The 16,213-nt window shown below is 45.0% G+C and overlaps 1 protein-coding gene across 2 annotated transcripts in view; it reads left to right on the top strand.

The window, feature by feature from the left end:
• LOC126416259 (medium-chain acyl-CoA ligase ACSF2, mitochondrial-like) overlaps positions 1–16,213 on the top strand; it is a 254,749-nt gene that overhangs the window by 134,280 nt on the left and 104,256 nt on the right. For both annotated transcript variants that reach the window (XR_007575423.1, XM_050083889.1), the window contains exons 6-7: positions 14,584–14,679; positions 14,783–14,931. Coding sequence is in view for 1 of the 2 variants with exons in the window: in XM_050083889.1 (XP_049939846.1) it covers positions 14,584–14,679; positions 14,783–14,931 (245 nt within the window). In the remaining variant the exon portion in view is untranslated. The remainder of the gene's footprint in view (positions 1–14,583; positions 14,680–14,782; positions 14,932–16,213) is intronic.

Below are 16,213 nucleotides of genomic sequence, written 5' to 3'. Positions count from 1 at the left end.
TGGAGAACATGCTGGCCACTCTAGTCGAGCGATGATGTTATCCTGAAGGAAGTCATTCACAAGATGCGCACGATGGGGGTGCGAATTGTCGTCCACGAAGACGAATGCCAATATACTACCGATATGGTTGCACTATCGGTCGGAGGATGGCATTCATGCATCGTACAGCCGTTACGGCGCCTTCCATGTGCACCAGAGGCGTACGTCGGCCCCACATAATGCCACCCCAAACAGCAAGAAACTTCCACCTTGCTGCACTCGCTGGACAGTGTGTCTAAGGCGTTCAACCTGATCTGACTGCCTCCAAACACGTCTCCGACGATTGTCTGGTTGAAGGCATATGCGACACTCATCGGTGAAGAGAACGTGATGCCAGTCCTGAGCGGTCAATTCGGCATGTTGTTGGGCCTATCTGTACCACGCTGCATGGTGTCGATGTTGCAATGATGGACCTCTCCACGAACGTCGGGAGTGAAGTTGCACATCATGCAGCCTACTGCGCACATTTTGAGTCGTAACACGACGTCCTGTGGCTGCACGAAATACATTATTCAACATGGTGGCGTTGCTGTCAGGCTTCCTGCGAGTCACAATCCGTAGGTAGCGGTCATCCACTGCAGTAATAGCCCTTGGGCGGCCTGAGCGAGGTATGTCATCGATAGTTCCTGTCTCTCTGTATCTCCTCCATGTCCAGACAACATTGCTTTGGTTCACTCCGAGACGCCTTGACACTTTCCTTGTTGAGAGTCCTTCCTGGCACAAAGTAACAATGCGGACGCGATCGAAATGCCGTTATTGACCGTCTAGGCATAGTTGAACTACAGACAAGACGAGCCCAGTACCTCCTTTCTGGTGGAATGGCTGGAAGTAAACGGCTGTCGGACCCCCTCCGTCTAAATGGTTCAAATGGCTCTGAGCACTATGGGACTTAACATCTGTGGTCATCAGTCCCCTAGAACTTAGAACTACTTAAACCTAACTAACCTAAGGACAACACACACATCCATGCCCGAGGCTGGATTCGAACCTGCGACCGTAGTAGTCGCGAGGTTCCGGACTGAGCGCCTGAACCGCTAGACCACCGCGGCCGGCCCCCTCCGTCTAATGGGCGCTGCTCATGCATAGTTGTTTACATCTTTGGGCGGGTTTAGTGATAGCTCTGAACAGTCAAAGTCTGTGATACAATACCCACAGTCAACGTCTGTCTCCAGGAGTTCTGGGAACCGGGGTGATGCAAAACTTGTTTTGAAGTGTGTAATTACAACAAAGACTCTTCACAGAGAAGAACGATTTATCAAAGGAGACAGTTGATCGCGATTATTTGAAAAACAAGTAAATTGTTATAGATAATACGGCAATTATTTGTGAACAATTGAAACTAATAACAAGGAAGACTGCTAGTGGAATTTCAGTTGGTTTTCCAGCAGGTCTGAGCAGTTCACAAATGCAGTGAAAGGATACTGTTGAATACAGTACTAAATCCAACTCTAAATTATTACAAATGCAACACAAGGACAAGCAGGTTGCGATTTAATTAGAGGTAAAAGGACTCCGCTGCTGCGAAACTGTGACACTTACTGAAACAGCAGAACGGACCTCGCGGTCCCACGCGTCGTTCTCCGCCCTAGCTGCTGCCACACTGTCCACACTCTCGCCGCGTCCTCGAGGGAGGAGAGTATCACAACTACCAGCCTGACAACCCAGGATTTTGTCTTTCCAGTAAAAATCACAAGGCAGAAACTGCTAAAATTCTCGAATAGCAACCACTGTGTTTTCATTAGTTGTCTGAAGGTTGGCACACCGATTGCTATCGCTCATTGGATAAGCAAAAAAAAGGGGATGGGCGGCTGCTAGAGCTCCCAGAATACGAGAAGTTCTCACGCTGTGGAAGCATTGAATGGCGTAGTCACATACGAAGGGCGATTGAAAAGTCCGTGCAAAGTCCGAGAGATGGCACCACCGACGCGTGTCGACGTCATGTTTAGTTAGTAGCAACTTTGGAAAGAACGCACACCAAGTTTCACCCATATTGGTCTATTTCTTTGTGTCTGGCATTCGTGTGATACAAGGAAATCGAGGGATTGTCAAAAAATGGACAAAAAAGAATTTCGTGTCGTGATTAAACATTACTTTATGAAAGGTAAAACGCCTCAGGAGACTAAAGAGAAGCATGATAAATATTACAGTGACTCTGCACCTTCGATTAGAACAGTTTATAAGTGGTTTCAAAATTTTCGGAGTGGTCATATGGGCACAAGTGATGCTGAACGTTCTGGACGCCCTGTGGAGGTTATGACTCCAGAAATCATTGATAAAATCCACGATATGGTGATGGATGACAGAAGAGTTAAGGTGCGTGAGATTGCTAGTGCTGTGGGCATATAGAATGAACGGCTACATAATATTTTGCATAAACATTTGGACATAAGAAAGCTATCCGCAAGATGGGTTCCGCGATTGCTCACTCTTGACCATAAACAGATTCGTGTGAAGTGTTGCAAGGATGGTTTGCAACTGTTCAGAAAGAATCCACAGGAGTTTAAGCGTCGTTGCATCACTGCGGATGAAACATCGATACATTACTATACTCCTGAGATCAAACAACAATCTAAACAATAGGTTAGGAAGGCAGAATCTGCACCAAAAAAAGGCGAAGACCATTCCTTCGCCCGGAAAGGTTATGGCGACTGTCTTTTGGGATTCGCAAGGGATTGATTGATGTCGTGTGACTAGAACCTCCCGTCGGCTAGACCGTTCGCCGGCTGCAAGTCTTTTGGTTTGACACCACTTCAGCGACTTGCGCGTCGATGGGAATGCAACGATGATGATTAGGCCAACACAATACCCAGTCGCTGAGTAGAGAAAAATCTCCGACCCAGCCAGGAATCGAACCCTGGCCCTTAGGATTGACATTCTGTCGCACTGACCACTCAGCTACCACGGACGGACTTCCGCAAGCGCTTACCCTTATCGACTATCTGGAAAAAGGTAAAACTATTACAGTTGCATATTATTCATCGTTATTGGACCGTTTGAAAACCGAGCTGCAAGGAAAACGCCTGTGACTGGACAGCAAAAAAAGTCCTTTTCCATCACGACAATGCACCAGCACACACCTCAGCAGTTGTGGTCGTAAAATTAATGGAAGTAGGATTCCAACTCGTTTCACAACCCCACTATTCTCCAGACTTGGTTCCCTCGGACTACTATTTGTTCCCCAATTTGAAGAGATGGCTGATGGGACAAAGATTTTATTCAAACGAGGAGATGATTGGACCAACTAATAGCTATTTTGCAGACTTGGACAATTCCTATTATTTGGAAGGGATCAACAAATTAGAACAGCGTTGGATGAAGTGTATAAGTCTAAAAGGAGACTATGTCGAAAAATAAAAAAGGTTTACCCCAAACACGTAAGTAGTTTTTATTTTTGCACGGACTTTTCAAACGCCCCTCGTACTTCAGTGCCCTGCAGGGAGAGCAGATTCATCAAGCTTATGAACACATGCGGGACTCAACGGAACTTCTTAATTTGAATGGGCGCGCTCTGTCTTGCCGACAAACGAGAGCGGTCACAGCCGTCCTGTGAGTTCTTATTGTTTCGTGGCTGTTGACAAGCGTTAGGGAAAGAGCCCTGTGTTCCAAAGCGATCAGTCATCCCAGGCACGATTCTGACGCGCCTGAACTGTTTGATACAAGACAAAACGCTATAACTTGGCTCCAACAGTAACTACATGTGTCCGTTCTCCAATCACAGTTAAGAAAAGACAGATATTTTCAGACGGAATAAAGATCGCATAGCGACATGTAACAGTTCTGTTACATAGCGGTTAAAGGCGCTGCAGTCTGGAACCGCAAGACCGCTACGGTCGCAGGTTCGAATCCTGCCTCGGGCATGGATGTTTGTGATGTCCTTAGGTTAGTTAGGTTTAACTAGTTCTAAGTTCTAGGGGACTAATGACCTCAGCAGTTGAGTCCCATAGTGCTCAGAGCCATTTGAACCATTTTTGTTACATAGCTGTGGTTGTTTCTTCTCGTTTCCATTTCACAGTCCCATCACCAACAGTCGACTTGGGCAGCTTTAGAAGGGTTGAAACGTCCCTCACGGATCTGTTACTCAGGTGATATCCAATGACTACTTCACGTTCGAAGTCACTGATCTCTCCTGACCTAGCCATTCTGTTGTTAACTGCTTCTCTACTGACAACACAAAACTCCCCGCCACCTTTTGTATTGGCGGATCCGTCTCTTGGTAATCGAGTTTACAATACCGCATCACACAGCGTATCAACATACTTCTGAACAGATTGCGTATATGGAACGAGGCCAGTTCGTTGGTAATGTAGTCCTGATGTGGAAGGGCATGGTGCCGGTGGTAAGTGAAATACTTTGAACCTCCAAAGTTTCTGAGGGAAGACACCATAAGCACATATGCATTGCAGCAGACGTTCTCTTCATGGACGATAACACCCATAGCCATCGTAACGAATGTATTTCTGACAAATAAAAACAGCCATCGCACTGGCTGGCTCTCCGGATATGCCTCCTATAGAGCACGTCTGTGGTGCACTGAGGAGTGAAAGGGGAAATTACACCCGACCAGCCACGTCTATCAATCTCCCGGAAGTCCATTCATTTCTACTCGTAAATAGTGTAGACTGTAATTAAAGGCCTGCACCCTCTCCCTTCGGATCAAAAACAAAAAAAAAAGGTTCAAATGACTCTGAGCACTATGGGACTTAACTGCTGAGGTCATCAGTCCCCAGTCCCCTAGAACTCAGAACTACTTAAACCTAACTAACCTAAGGACATCACACACATCCATGCCCGAGCCAGGATTCGAACCTGCGACCGTAGCGGTCACGCGGTTCCAGACTGTAGCGCCTAGAACCGCTCGGCCTCACTGGCCGGCGGCCCCTTCAGATCATTCGACGTCGATGGCAAGCCTAACCACATCTCCTAAACTGCTGCATTAGTGCGAAAGGAGTTTTCTCTTTACTTTCAGCACTCTTTATAAATTGCAGTTTTATACTCTTGTATTCCTGAAGTGTGTCAAAGTTTCATCTGATTCTGTGAAAATTCCAACGTCCAGTTCAGGAAATCATGTCTTCGTTATGCTTACCTTCAGGACGCCAGCATGCTACGTTACGCTATAAAACGGTCGTAATTTGTATGAGGCCCAACTGTTGCAGCCCATATCCCTTCAGATATGCAACCTGGTGGGTAGTCTTGTAGAACTCACCTCGCTGGGCGTTCTGATTCTGCTTCACTTTGCACTACCCGCATTTCAAACCGAATTGCGCCACACGCTGGCATCGTCATCGCAAACGCAGCGCAGTACCTTGGTCTTTGATCTGCTTTCTTGACGCGAGGATACCCATGCCTTTGTCCTCCGAAACTTCATGACAGCGAGCGGACAACACCGTGATGAATCGCTGGTGTCACTCGATGTCTGCGGTATCAGAATTAATTACTCACAAATCAGTATATTTACGAAAATCCAATGGGATTTCACTGATCTGCTTTGACGATACTCCGTTTAGTATTACTAAAACAGATAAAACATTACGACGGATAGAAAATGTGTCGTGAGTGAGCACGCCTTGAATACCTTCCTCGGATTCAAGTAATCTCTACGTGAGCTCACCTCAAACCGTTCCATTGCTGAAGTTAAGGCGTCATCTTCTGAAATAATGTCCGAGAGGCAGCAAAATTTACTACGATGGGAAAACCATAGACTCAGACAGCACTTCAGAGATGTCATTGCAAAGGGAAAACAATAGACGCCAGTGCATGACATATAACTAAAAAAGATCCAGAAAAGTAATTTAGGAAGCATTATAAAACAACTATTTCAGTTCCTGGAATTCTTTCTACATTCTCTATTGCGTCACTTTGTATAGTACTGTGCGAGGTGTCGCAGTCATAGCAGGTACACTCACATTCGGAGGACGATAGTTCAGATCCTTGCCCATTCATACTATTTTAGGTTTTCCTTAAATTTCTTAAATCGCTTAAGACAAATGCTAGGACAGGGCCAAATTCCTTCCATTTCCCTCGCTGCTCCGAGATAGCTCTACGTATTCTGTAATGACCTCGTTGTCGTCGGAATGTTGAACCGTAATCATGCCACTCAAAAAAGGTATAACCACAAATTTTAGTTGCTTGCTGGCTGGCAGAGTGCTTTTAATAAAATTGTATCCATACGGATGTTAACGAACTCTCTATTTATTCACACAGTGAGAACGACAAAGACAATCGCCAAAGGAGGATATCTTACATTTTAAGTCCTGCGGAGGAGATCATTAGGGACGAAGTGCAAACCTGCAAAAGACAGGTACAAAGAAGGAAATTCCGAAATTATTCCACTCGATACAGGAAAATCATGGAAAACCAAAATCTGGATGGCTGTAAGTTGATTTGAATCCCAGTTTCCCTGATTATGAGTCTAGTGCCTTAACCACTCCACCAACCTGCTTGGTGTGGACTGCAGGAACAGGAGCACATGTTTATGCACTGGATGTATTTATTTATTGATCAATAAGACAGTCGTGTAAATGGTCAGCATGTTCCCACATTTTCACCGAGGTAGAGCTGATTCTTCCCACACCATAGAGTGATCGCTATTATGATATATGGAACATACTATACCAAAACTCGACACATCTATTTCATGCTTTATGATGGCTAATTGCTACTGATTCCGGTAGTTACGTTTTGGTCGACGCCCCTCTGATGACATTCACATAGTACCATAACGTTTTCATTGTGTGAACCTCTGTGGAGAAAGGACCCCCCCCCCCCCCCCCCACAAACTCTAACAGCAATGTAGAGGCTCTCTCCAACTATATTGGGGGGGGGGGGGGGGGAGATAACAAGTGGGTTGAATGGAAAGTTGGACTGAGGAGGGAGGTGTGCTAGCAGAGTCCGTGCGGTTGTGCAAAGCCACTGTGACAGGGTGGCGTAGTGGTTAGCGCATTTGTGTGGTGAGCAGAAGAGCTTTGCGGCTGCGCCGAGTGGCCGCGCGGTCTCGGGCGCCTTGACACGGTTCACGCGGTCCTCCCCCCACCCCCCCCCCCACCCCCCCTCCGAGGTTCGAGTCCTCCTCCTCGGGCATGGGTGTGTGTTGTCTTGTATGTTAGTTTAAGTTAGATTAAGTTGTGAGTAAGCCTAGGGCTCGATTACCTCAGCAGTTTGGTCCCATAGGAACTTAGCACAAATTTCCAAGGAGACCTTAGTTCGAATCCCGGCGTTGGAACAAATTTCTATTCGTCGCTTCAGTCTGCACATATACAGCATAAGTGTTTAAGACTTGAAAATGTCTCTGGAATCTTACAGTTCAATCTTTTATTAAAACACCTATGCCTGGGTTTCAGGCAGGATCCCTCGTTTCATTCAGTGCAGAGGGGCCATTCCAGTACATTTGGAGAGCCTCATCAATGCTCTTTGAGTTTAAAGGGAATGCCAGGTGTGCTGAGGCCTGAATAGGAATTTGGACTGAGGAGGCCGGCATGCTAGGATAGTACGCACAGTTGTGCAAAGCCTCTGTCCCAGGATGCCGTAGTGGTTAGCACATCTGCCCAGCGATCAGAAGGCCCAGATTTCAATCCCGGTTTCGGTGCCAATTTTCATTCATTGCTTCAGTCTGCATATAAACGCCATCGATGTTTGAGACTTGAAAAGGTCTCTGGAACAATATTGTTTCATTTATGATGTATAATAGTAATTCCAGATATACAGAGGAATCGAAATCTGTAAACAGATTTTGAGAGCAGTTGATAATTTAAAATATGTACGTAAAACTCCTGGGTGAAGATCGCTGAAGTTCCTTTATTGATTTCTAGTTTCAACTCAAGTCAGACTAAGGAAGATTGTAGAAAACTGTGCAAGTATGTACGTGACAACAAGAGCGATTCACCTCAGCATATTATGAAGACCTGTAACGCCTGGTAGCTGATGCGTGCTGAATTAAGTAATAATTTTTATTGATCTTAAGATGGCTTGTCAATGAGCTGAAACTAGTAATCAATAAAGGAACTTAAGCGATCTTGACCTAGGATTTTTATCGACGCATTTTAACACAACAGATCGCCTGTCTCCCGACTTGAAATGTCAAATAAAAAGTTGATAGTTCGTTCAAGATAGCGCTAATCGTTAAAAAGATACAAGTTTGAGCAGAGCATCTTCTTAGTTGTGAGAAGCGCACGAATACAGAAAATCCTACATTTCCATTCGACTGAGACTGCGCCAGACCAGGGTATGTCTGAGATAAAAAAGGAAGTGATCAGTTTCTATGGCCCGGCAGTTCAGTTCTAGCCATTCGCCTGCCCAGTAGGTTGTCACTGGCGTTGTTTTATGAGGCCTTAGGTACACTGGTATGTGGCTCCGTTCGGTCTCTAAAAGGACCGCCTACCCTCACTTCAGCCCCAATCTGTGCGAACTTCCTGGGGCTTCCGAGTCAAAGACGTCTGCTACCGTGACTCCCTATAGGCGCTCACGGCCGCGCTGCAGTAGAGTTTAGCTGCTCGTCTGGGCAAGTTTAGTGATACGATGCATGCATGGAGGCATTCCCGAAGGAATATTGCATCGTACTTCAGAACAACACAGATACTGCAATATCGTGTTTATCTGCCGACGCCTGGCATGCGACGTTCAATTAAAATTGTTGCCCTGCACGGAAAAACACATAATGAATGTACAGATACAAGTTGTAGACACCTAGGTGATGACATATGGGAGTTTGGGCCTAGCCTTCAGTCGTGTTCGAATAGCCTAATGTTAAGGCAGATGCTCTATCTATCTGAGCCACCGAGGACACAGATGGATGGGCAAATATCTATTAGGTACATTACGTATGTTGATTGTGGACAGTTGGGAATGTGGGTCTCACGTGAGGCGTGCAAGGGATAAGTCCCTGCAGTCGTGCTCAGATGGATAGTGCGTCTGCGATGTAAGCAGGAGATCCCGGGCTCGAGTCCTGGTCGGGGCACACATTTTCAGCTGTCCCCATCGAGGTATATCAACAACACCTGTCGGCAGCTGAGGGTTTCAATTAATTATCGTTTAATATTTATCTGTCGTCAAACTCAGGTGGGTTTCCTTTCATTTACAAAATGGATCTGAGCACTATGCGACTTAACTTCTGAGGTCATCAGTCGCCTTGAACTTAGAATTAATTAAACCTAACTAACCTAAGGACATCACACACATCCATGCCCGAGGCAGGAGCCGAACCTGCGAACGCAGCGGTCGCTCGGTTCCAGACTGTAGCGCCTAGAACCGCACAGTCACACCGGCCGACCTTTCATTTACACCAAGCCGGCTGAAGTGGCCGTGCGGTTAAAGGCGCTGCAGTCTGGAACCGCAAGACCGCTACGGTCGCAGGTTCGAATCCTGCCTCGGGCATGGATGTTTGTGATGTCCTTAGGTTAGTTAGGTTTAGCTAGTTCTAAGTTCTAGGGGACTAATGACCTCAGCCGTTGAGTCCCATAGTGCTCAGAGCCATTTGAACCATTTTCATTTACACCGCCTGGTATTGCGAGAACTGTTCCAGACAGTTTAGGTGTGGTGGCGCATATTACATGCCTCATTCGACGGAAATGCAGAAAAGTCTCGATTTATAAGTGGCAATGGTATTAGTAGCAGTAGTAGTAGTAGTTTTATTCACCAGTGAATCACTTTTACGAGATATTGAATACGTCGCGGTATTATAGCTTAGAAACAAAACACGTAATTCATAACGCACAGGCTTTACATACTTAAAGGTCTAGTCTGACAAGGATCGGATAAGTATTCGGCCTTATAGTAGAAATCATCCCAGCAACTGCCTGTAGTTATGTAAGGAAACCGGACGAGATCTACACGAGAATAGCCGGACGCAGATTAGGGCCTCCGTCCTCCCGAATGCAAGGCCAATGTGGCTACAACACCACAAACTCATTCGATGTATCCATGGTGTACAGTACTACAGAGTTTACACGTTCTTCCAAAGAACGTCATGCTGTTGGAAGCTAGTGCAACAGTGTTCGTTCCTTTCTCAACACTGAACACGGCACACACTACACATACAATAAGCTAACATCAAGACAATGACGACGATGTTTGCTTTGCATTTCACGTAACACGACTTCCCATTTGCTTGCCTGAAAAACTGCGTCAGTTTTCTTCCATGATGAGTGAGACGTTGAGCTCAGAAACAGAATACTGTGTTAGCATTATCCAATGTAGAGCTTTGGTGTAAAGTTTTCCAGAAAGAAATGGCGGATTTATTTTATTATTATTTTCTTGCATTATACTTTTTTCCAAACTCCTACTCTGTGTTATTCAAGTAATCCTTCACACAAAGTATTACTTAACATGTACTTGTTAAGTACCTTTGTAAACAAGGAAAGAGATTTCCAAATAGAAAGGTCAAGTAAAGACAACATATCATTTATGATCCGAAATGTACCACAGCAAGAAGATGATTTTCGCTAATAAAGATAATTTTTGTCCCGTAAGCTGCAGCTTTACAACGTGTAGAAGATTCATGCACATTAGCATTATAACCTCTGCCTGATTGCTCTATGAAATACCCCTGATAATTTAACTTTACAGTATGTTTCTTCTGTACTTTGTGTTCACCTTTGGCGCTGTGCGTTACAACAAAGATTCTAAGAATAAAAGAGAAAACTGTATGATTACAAGCCAGCAGTTTTTCGACTTTTCAACGTGACATGCTTTTTTTTTCTCCGTAAGTATAAAGGACGATCAAAAAGATTCTGTTTTACGGCTTTGCTATAGCGTATATGCAATGTAGAGCGACTCCGATGCGGGTATGTAAGCACCGACATGTAGGCAAGGGATTAGTGTGGCATTCATGTCTTTCCGACGTGGGTGATGTTCGAGGGTCGCTCCAAAAGAAATGCACACTATTTTTTGAAATCCATCTTTCATTCTACGCGTTTGAAAGTTTTACAGTGTGTAGATACATCCTTCAGGAACAATTATTTCATTTCTCCACATAATTTCCATTCCTCTCAACTGCCTTACGCCATCTTGGAACCAGCGCCTGTATACCCGCACGGTAAAATTCTGGACCAACCTGTTGGAGCCACTGTTTGGCAGCGTGCACGAGGGAGTCATCATCTTCAAACCTTGTTCCACGAAGAGAGTCTTTCAGTTTCCCAAAGAGATGATAGTCACATGGAGCCAGGTCAGGACTGTAAGGCGGGGGCTTCAGTGTTGTACATCCGAGTTTTGTGATTGCTTCCATGGTTTTTTGACTGGGATGTGGCTGTGCATTGTCGTGCAACAGCAAATATCCTGCTTTTGCCGATGTGGTCGAACACGACTCAGTCGAGCTTCAAGTTTCTTCATTGTCGTCACATATGCATCAGAATTTATGGTGGTTCCACTTGGCATGATGTCCACAAGCAAGAGTCCTTCGGAATCGAAAAACACCGTAGCCATAACTTTTCCAGCAGAAGGTGTGATTTTGAATTTTTTTCTTGGATGAATTTGCATGATGCCATCCATTGATTGCCTCTTCGTCTCTGGTGAAAAATGATGGAGCCATGTCTCATCAGCTGTCACAATTCTTCCAAGTAATTCACCTCCACCATTCTCGTACTGTTCCAAAAGTTCGTTGCACACTGTTTTTCTTGTTTCTTTGTGAGCCACTGTCAACGTCCTGGGAACCCACCTGGCACAAACCTTTTTTAGCGCCAACAATTTCAGTTTTCTGCAAACACATCCTTCCCCTATCCCAACGTAGCGTGACAATTCGTTCACTGAGATGCGTCTGTCAGCAGTCACCAATTCCTTAACTCTCTGCACATTGCCTGGAGTGAGTGCAATACGAGGCCTGCCGCTGTGAGTACAATCCTCAAAATTGCCGTGCCCGCTTTCATCACGTAACCTGCTTGTCCACCGACTAATTGTACTGCGATCGACAGCAGCATCTTCATACACCTTGTTCTACCTCTTATGGATGTTTCCCACTGTCTCGTTTTCACAGCACAGGAATTCTATGACAGCACGTTGCTTCTGACGAACGTCAAGTGTAGTAGCCATCTTGAAGGCATGCTGTGACGGCGCCACTCACGGGAACAGGTTGAACTAAGTTTGAAAACAAGCGGGAAGGATGTATCTACACACTGTAAAACTTTCACACATGCAGAATGAAAACTGTATTTTTACAAAAATTGTGTGCCTTTCTTTTGGATTGGCCCTCGTGCAAGATGTTCTAGAACTAATAGCGGAAATAATCCTACATCTACATCTACGTCTGTCATCTGCAAAATACTATGAAAGGGACGACAGATGATACGTCGGGCTGCACCAGTTGTTAGAGCTCTTTTCCCGTTTTACTCTTTTGGAGTGACCCTCGTAAATGCGGAAACGTGAACTATGGCAACGTCTTAGCAAATGCCTCTAAACAGGACGAAAGTCCTCTAAATTCTTTTGTTGGCTGCCAAAGGACAAACACCGGTAGACATCTATCGGTGAAGAAGGACGTGTATCCAACTAAGGCGAAACGTCCGGGAAACCTGTGCCAAAGTGTGCTGCTGCTTCACGGTAATGCACAGCACCATAATGCAAATGTCGTAACGCAGATGTTACACCAACTCGGTTGGGATACATTCTAACACCCATTGTATAGACCTGATCTCTCCCAACGCGATATCACGCCTTAGGTCCCTTGAAAAAGGCCTCGAAGGGTCGAAATTCCTGTCAGACGATGTGCAGCAAGCATTTACGGAATTCTTCACGCAGCAGGACACGGTGTTTTATCAGACAGGTATCTTCAATTTGGTGCGTCGATGGGGTGATTGTCTCAATGCTCAGGCGATTTCGCGTGACTGGCATACCAATTTTGGACTGTATGGCATTCGAACGGGAACTTTTTGATCGCTCGTTATATTACACTACTGGCCATTAAAATTGCTAAACCACGAAGATGACGTGCTTCAGACGCGAAATTTAACCGACAGGAAGAAGATGCTGTGATATGCAAATGATTAGCTTTTCAGAGCATTCACAAAAGGTTGGAGCCGGTGGCGACACCTACAACGTGCTGACATGAGGAAAGTTTCCAACCGATTTTTCATACACAAACAGCAGTTGACCGGCTTTGCCTGGTAAAACGTTGTTGTGATGCCTCGTGTAAGGAGGAGAAATGCGTACCATCACGTTTCCCACTTTGATGCAGGTCGGATTGTAGCCTATCGCGACTGCGGTTTATCGTATCGCAGCATTGTTGCTCGCGTTGGTCGAGATCCAATGACTGTTAGCAGAATATGGAATCGGTGGGTTCAGGGGGGTAATACGGAACGCCGTGCTGCATTCCAGCGGCCTCGTATCACTAGCAGTCGAGATAACAGGCATCTTATCCGCATGGCTGTAACGGACCGTGCAGCCACGTCTCGATCCCTGAGTCAACAGATGGGGACGTTTGCAAGACAACAACCATCTCCACAATCAGTTCGACGACGTTTGCAGCAGCATGGAGGCCGGCCGGAGTGGCCGTGCGGTTCTATGCGCTACAGTCTGGAACCGCGTGACCACTACGGTCGCAGGTTCGAATCCTGCCTCGGGCATGGATGTGTGTGTTGTCCTTAGGTTAGTCAGGTTTAAGTAGTTCTAAGTTCTAGGGGACTTATGACCTCCGCAGTTGAGTCCCATAGTGCTCAGAGCTATTTGAACCATTTAGCAGCATGGACTATCAGCTCGGAGACCATGGTTGCGGTTACCCTTGACGCTGCATCACAGACAGGAGCGCCTGCGATGGTGTACTCAACGACGAACCTGGGTGGACGAATGGCAAAACGTCATTTTATTTCGGATGAATCCAGGTTGTGTTTACAGCATCATGATGGTCGCATTCGTGTTTGTCGACATCGCGGTGAACGCACATTGGAAGAGTGTATTCGTCATCGGCATACTGGCGTATCACCCGGCGTGATGGTATGGGGTGCCATTGGTTACATGTCTCGGTCACCCCTTGTTCGCATTGACTGCACTTTGAACAGTGGACGCTACATTTCAGATGTGTTACGACCCGTGGCTCTACCCTTCATTCGATCCCTGCAAAACCCTACATTTCAGCAGGATAATGCACGACCGCATGTTGGAGGTCCTGTACGGGCCTTTCTGGACACAGAAAATGTTCGACTGCTGCCCTGGCCAGCACATTCTCCAGATCTTTCACCAATTGAAAACGTCTGGTCAATGGTGGCCGAGCAACTGGCTCGTCACAATACGCCAGTCACTACTCTTGATGAACTGTGGTATCGTGTTGAAGCTGCAAGGGCAGCTGTACCTGTACACGCCATCCAAGGTCTGTTTGACTCAATGCCCAGGCGTATCAAGGCCGTTATTACGGCCAGAGGTGGTTGTTCTGGGTACTGATTTCTCAGGATCTATGCACCCAAATTGCGTGAAAATGTAATCACATGTCAGTTCTAGTGTAATATATTTGTCCAATGAATACCCGTTTATCATTTGCATTTCTTCTTGGTGTAGCAATTTTAATTGCCAGTAGTGTATTTCTTAGTTGTCAGATGCCCATCAAATTCATTCAGCGAGAAATTAAATTTACAGGGAACGACGGCGAAACCAAAGGCAGCCATCTTGACTCACCACAATATAATCAACAATTCTTACTTCGTTGGAAAACGCATGCAGTTTGACGAAAAGGTATTTATTTACTCGTACACCTTTTTTGAAACATAATTGGTTGTATGGAACGTACTCAACGCGGAGGCAAGGTAACTAATGAAATCGTTTTATCATGTTGCAGCACCACCGTATCTGCCTGCAAGTGCCACTGTTCCACTGCTATGGCTTCTGCAGTGGAGTGTTGGCCGCCCTGCACCATGGTGCCACTGTCGTCCTGCCATCGCTGTATTTCAACCCTAAGGCTTCCCTAGACGCTATCGAGAAAGAAAAGTATGTCTTAACAAGGAAATTATGCTGCTGTATTGTGCTTAATATCAATGTATTCCAATTTTCTTGTGGAGCAAGCTACACGACTTAGAGGTTAGTCTCTAATGCACAGTGGGGGCTGAAGTGCGTTTATTATCCTGTAGCCATTAAGTCTTGATTGATCTCTAACCGAGCTGAAACCGGTCAAAGGAAACAGATTTATTATTGAGAGCTACAGTACAATGCTTTGTAGACGCCTACCATTAGATTCGATTAGATTAGTACTTGTTCCATAGATCATGAATACGACACTTCGTAATGATGTGGAACGTGTGAGGTTAATAAAAGGTGTCTATATAAGATATTACATTACACAAAATATTACATGACACTTAATATTTTTAATTTTTTTTGTGGGAGTTGGGGAAATTTCCCACTTACTATATCCAAAAATTCATCTAATGAGTAGAAGGAGTTGCCATTAAGAAATTCTTTTAATTTCCTTTTAAATGCTATATAGCTATCTGTCAGACTTTTGATGCTATTAGGTAAGTGACCAAAGACTTTTGAGCCAAAGTTAGATTTAATCTTGAGTAGTGAAGATCATCCTTTTTCCTAGTGCTGTAGCTATGTACACTGCTATTACTTTTGAATTCGTTCGGATTCTTAATAACAAATTTCATAAGTGAATATATATATTGAGGGGCTACTGTGAAGATCCCTAGCTCTTTAAATAAGTGTCTGCAGGATGATCTTGGATGAGCTCCAGCAATTATTCTGATTACGCGCTTTTCTGCAATGAACACTCTTTTACTCGATGATGAGTTACCCCAGAATATGATGCCATACGAAAGCAGAGCATGAAAATAGGCATGGTAAGCTAATTTACTGAGATGTATATCGCGAAAATTTGCAATGACCCTAATAGCATAAGTAGTTAAACTCAAACGTTTCAGCAGATCCTCGGTGTTTTTTCCAGTTCAACCCCTCATCAATGCATACACCTAGAAAATTTGAATATTCTACCTTAGCTACCGATTTCTGATCGAAGTCTATATTTATTAATGGTGTAATTCCATTTACTGCGTGGAACTGTATATACTGTGTTTTGTCAAAGTTTACTGAGAGCCCATTTGCAGAGAACCACTTAATGATTTTCTGAAAAACATCGTTTACAATTTCACCAGTTAATTCTTGTCTGTTGGGTGTGATAGCTATACTTGTATCATCGGCAAAAAGTACCAGCTTTGCATCTTCGTGAATATAGAATGGTAAGTCGTTAATATATATTAAGAACATCAGAGGA

The sequence above is a fragment of the Schistocerca serialis genome, chromosome 8, assembly GCF_023864345.2.
Source record: "Schistocerca serialis cubense isolate TAMUIC-IGC-003099 chromosome 8, iqSchSeri2.2, whole genome shotgun sequence".
Lineage (NCBI taxonomy): Eukaryota > Metazoa > Arthropoda > Insecta > Orthoptera > Acrididae > Schistocerca > Schistocerca serialis.
The sequence above is the reverse complement of the archived record's forward strand: the minus strand, read 5'-3'. Positions and strand labels throughout refer to the sequence as shown.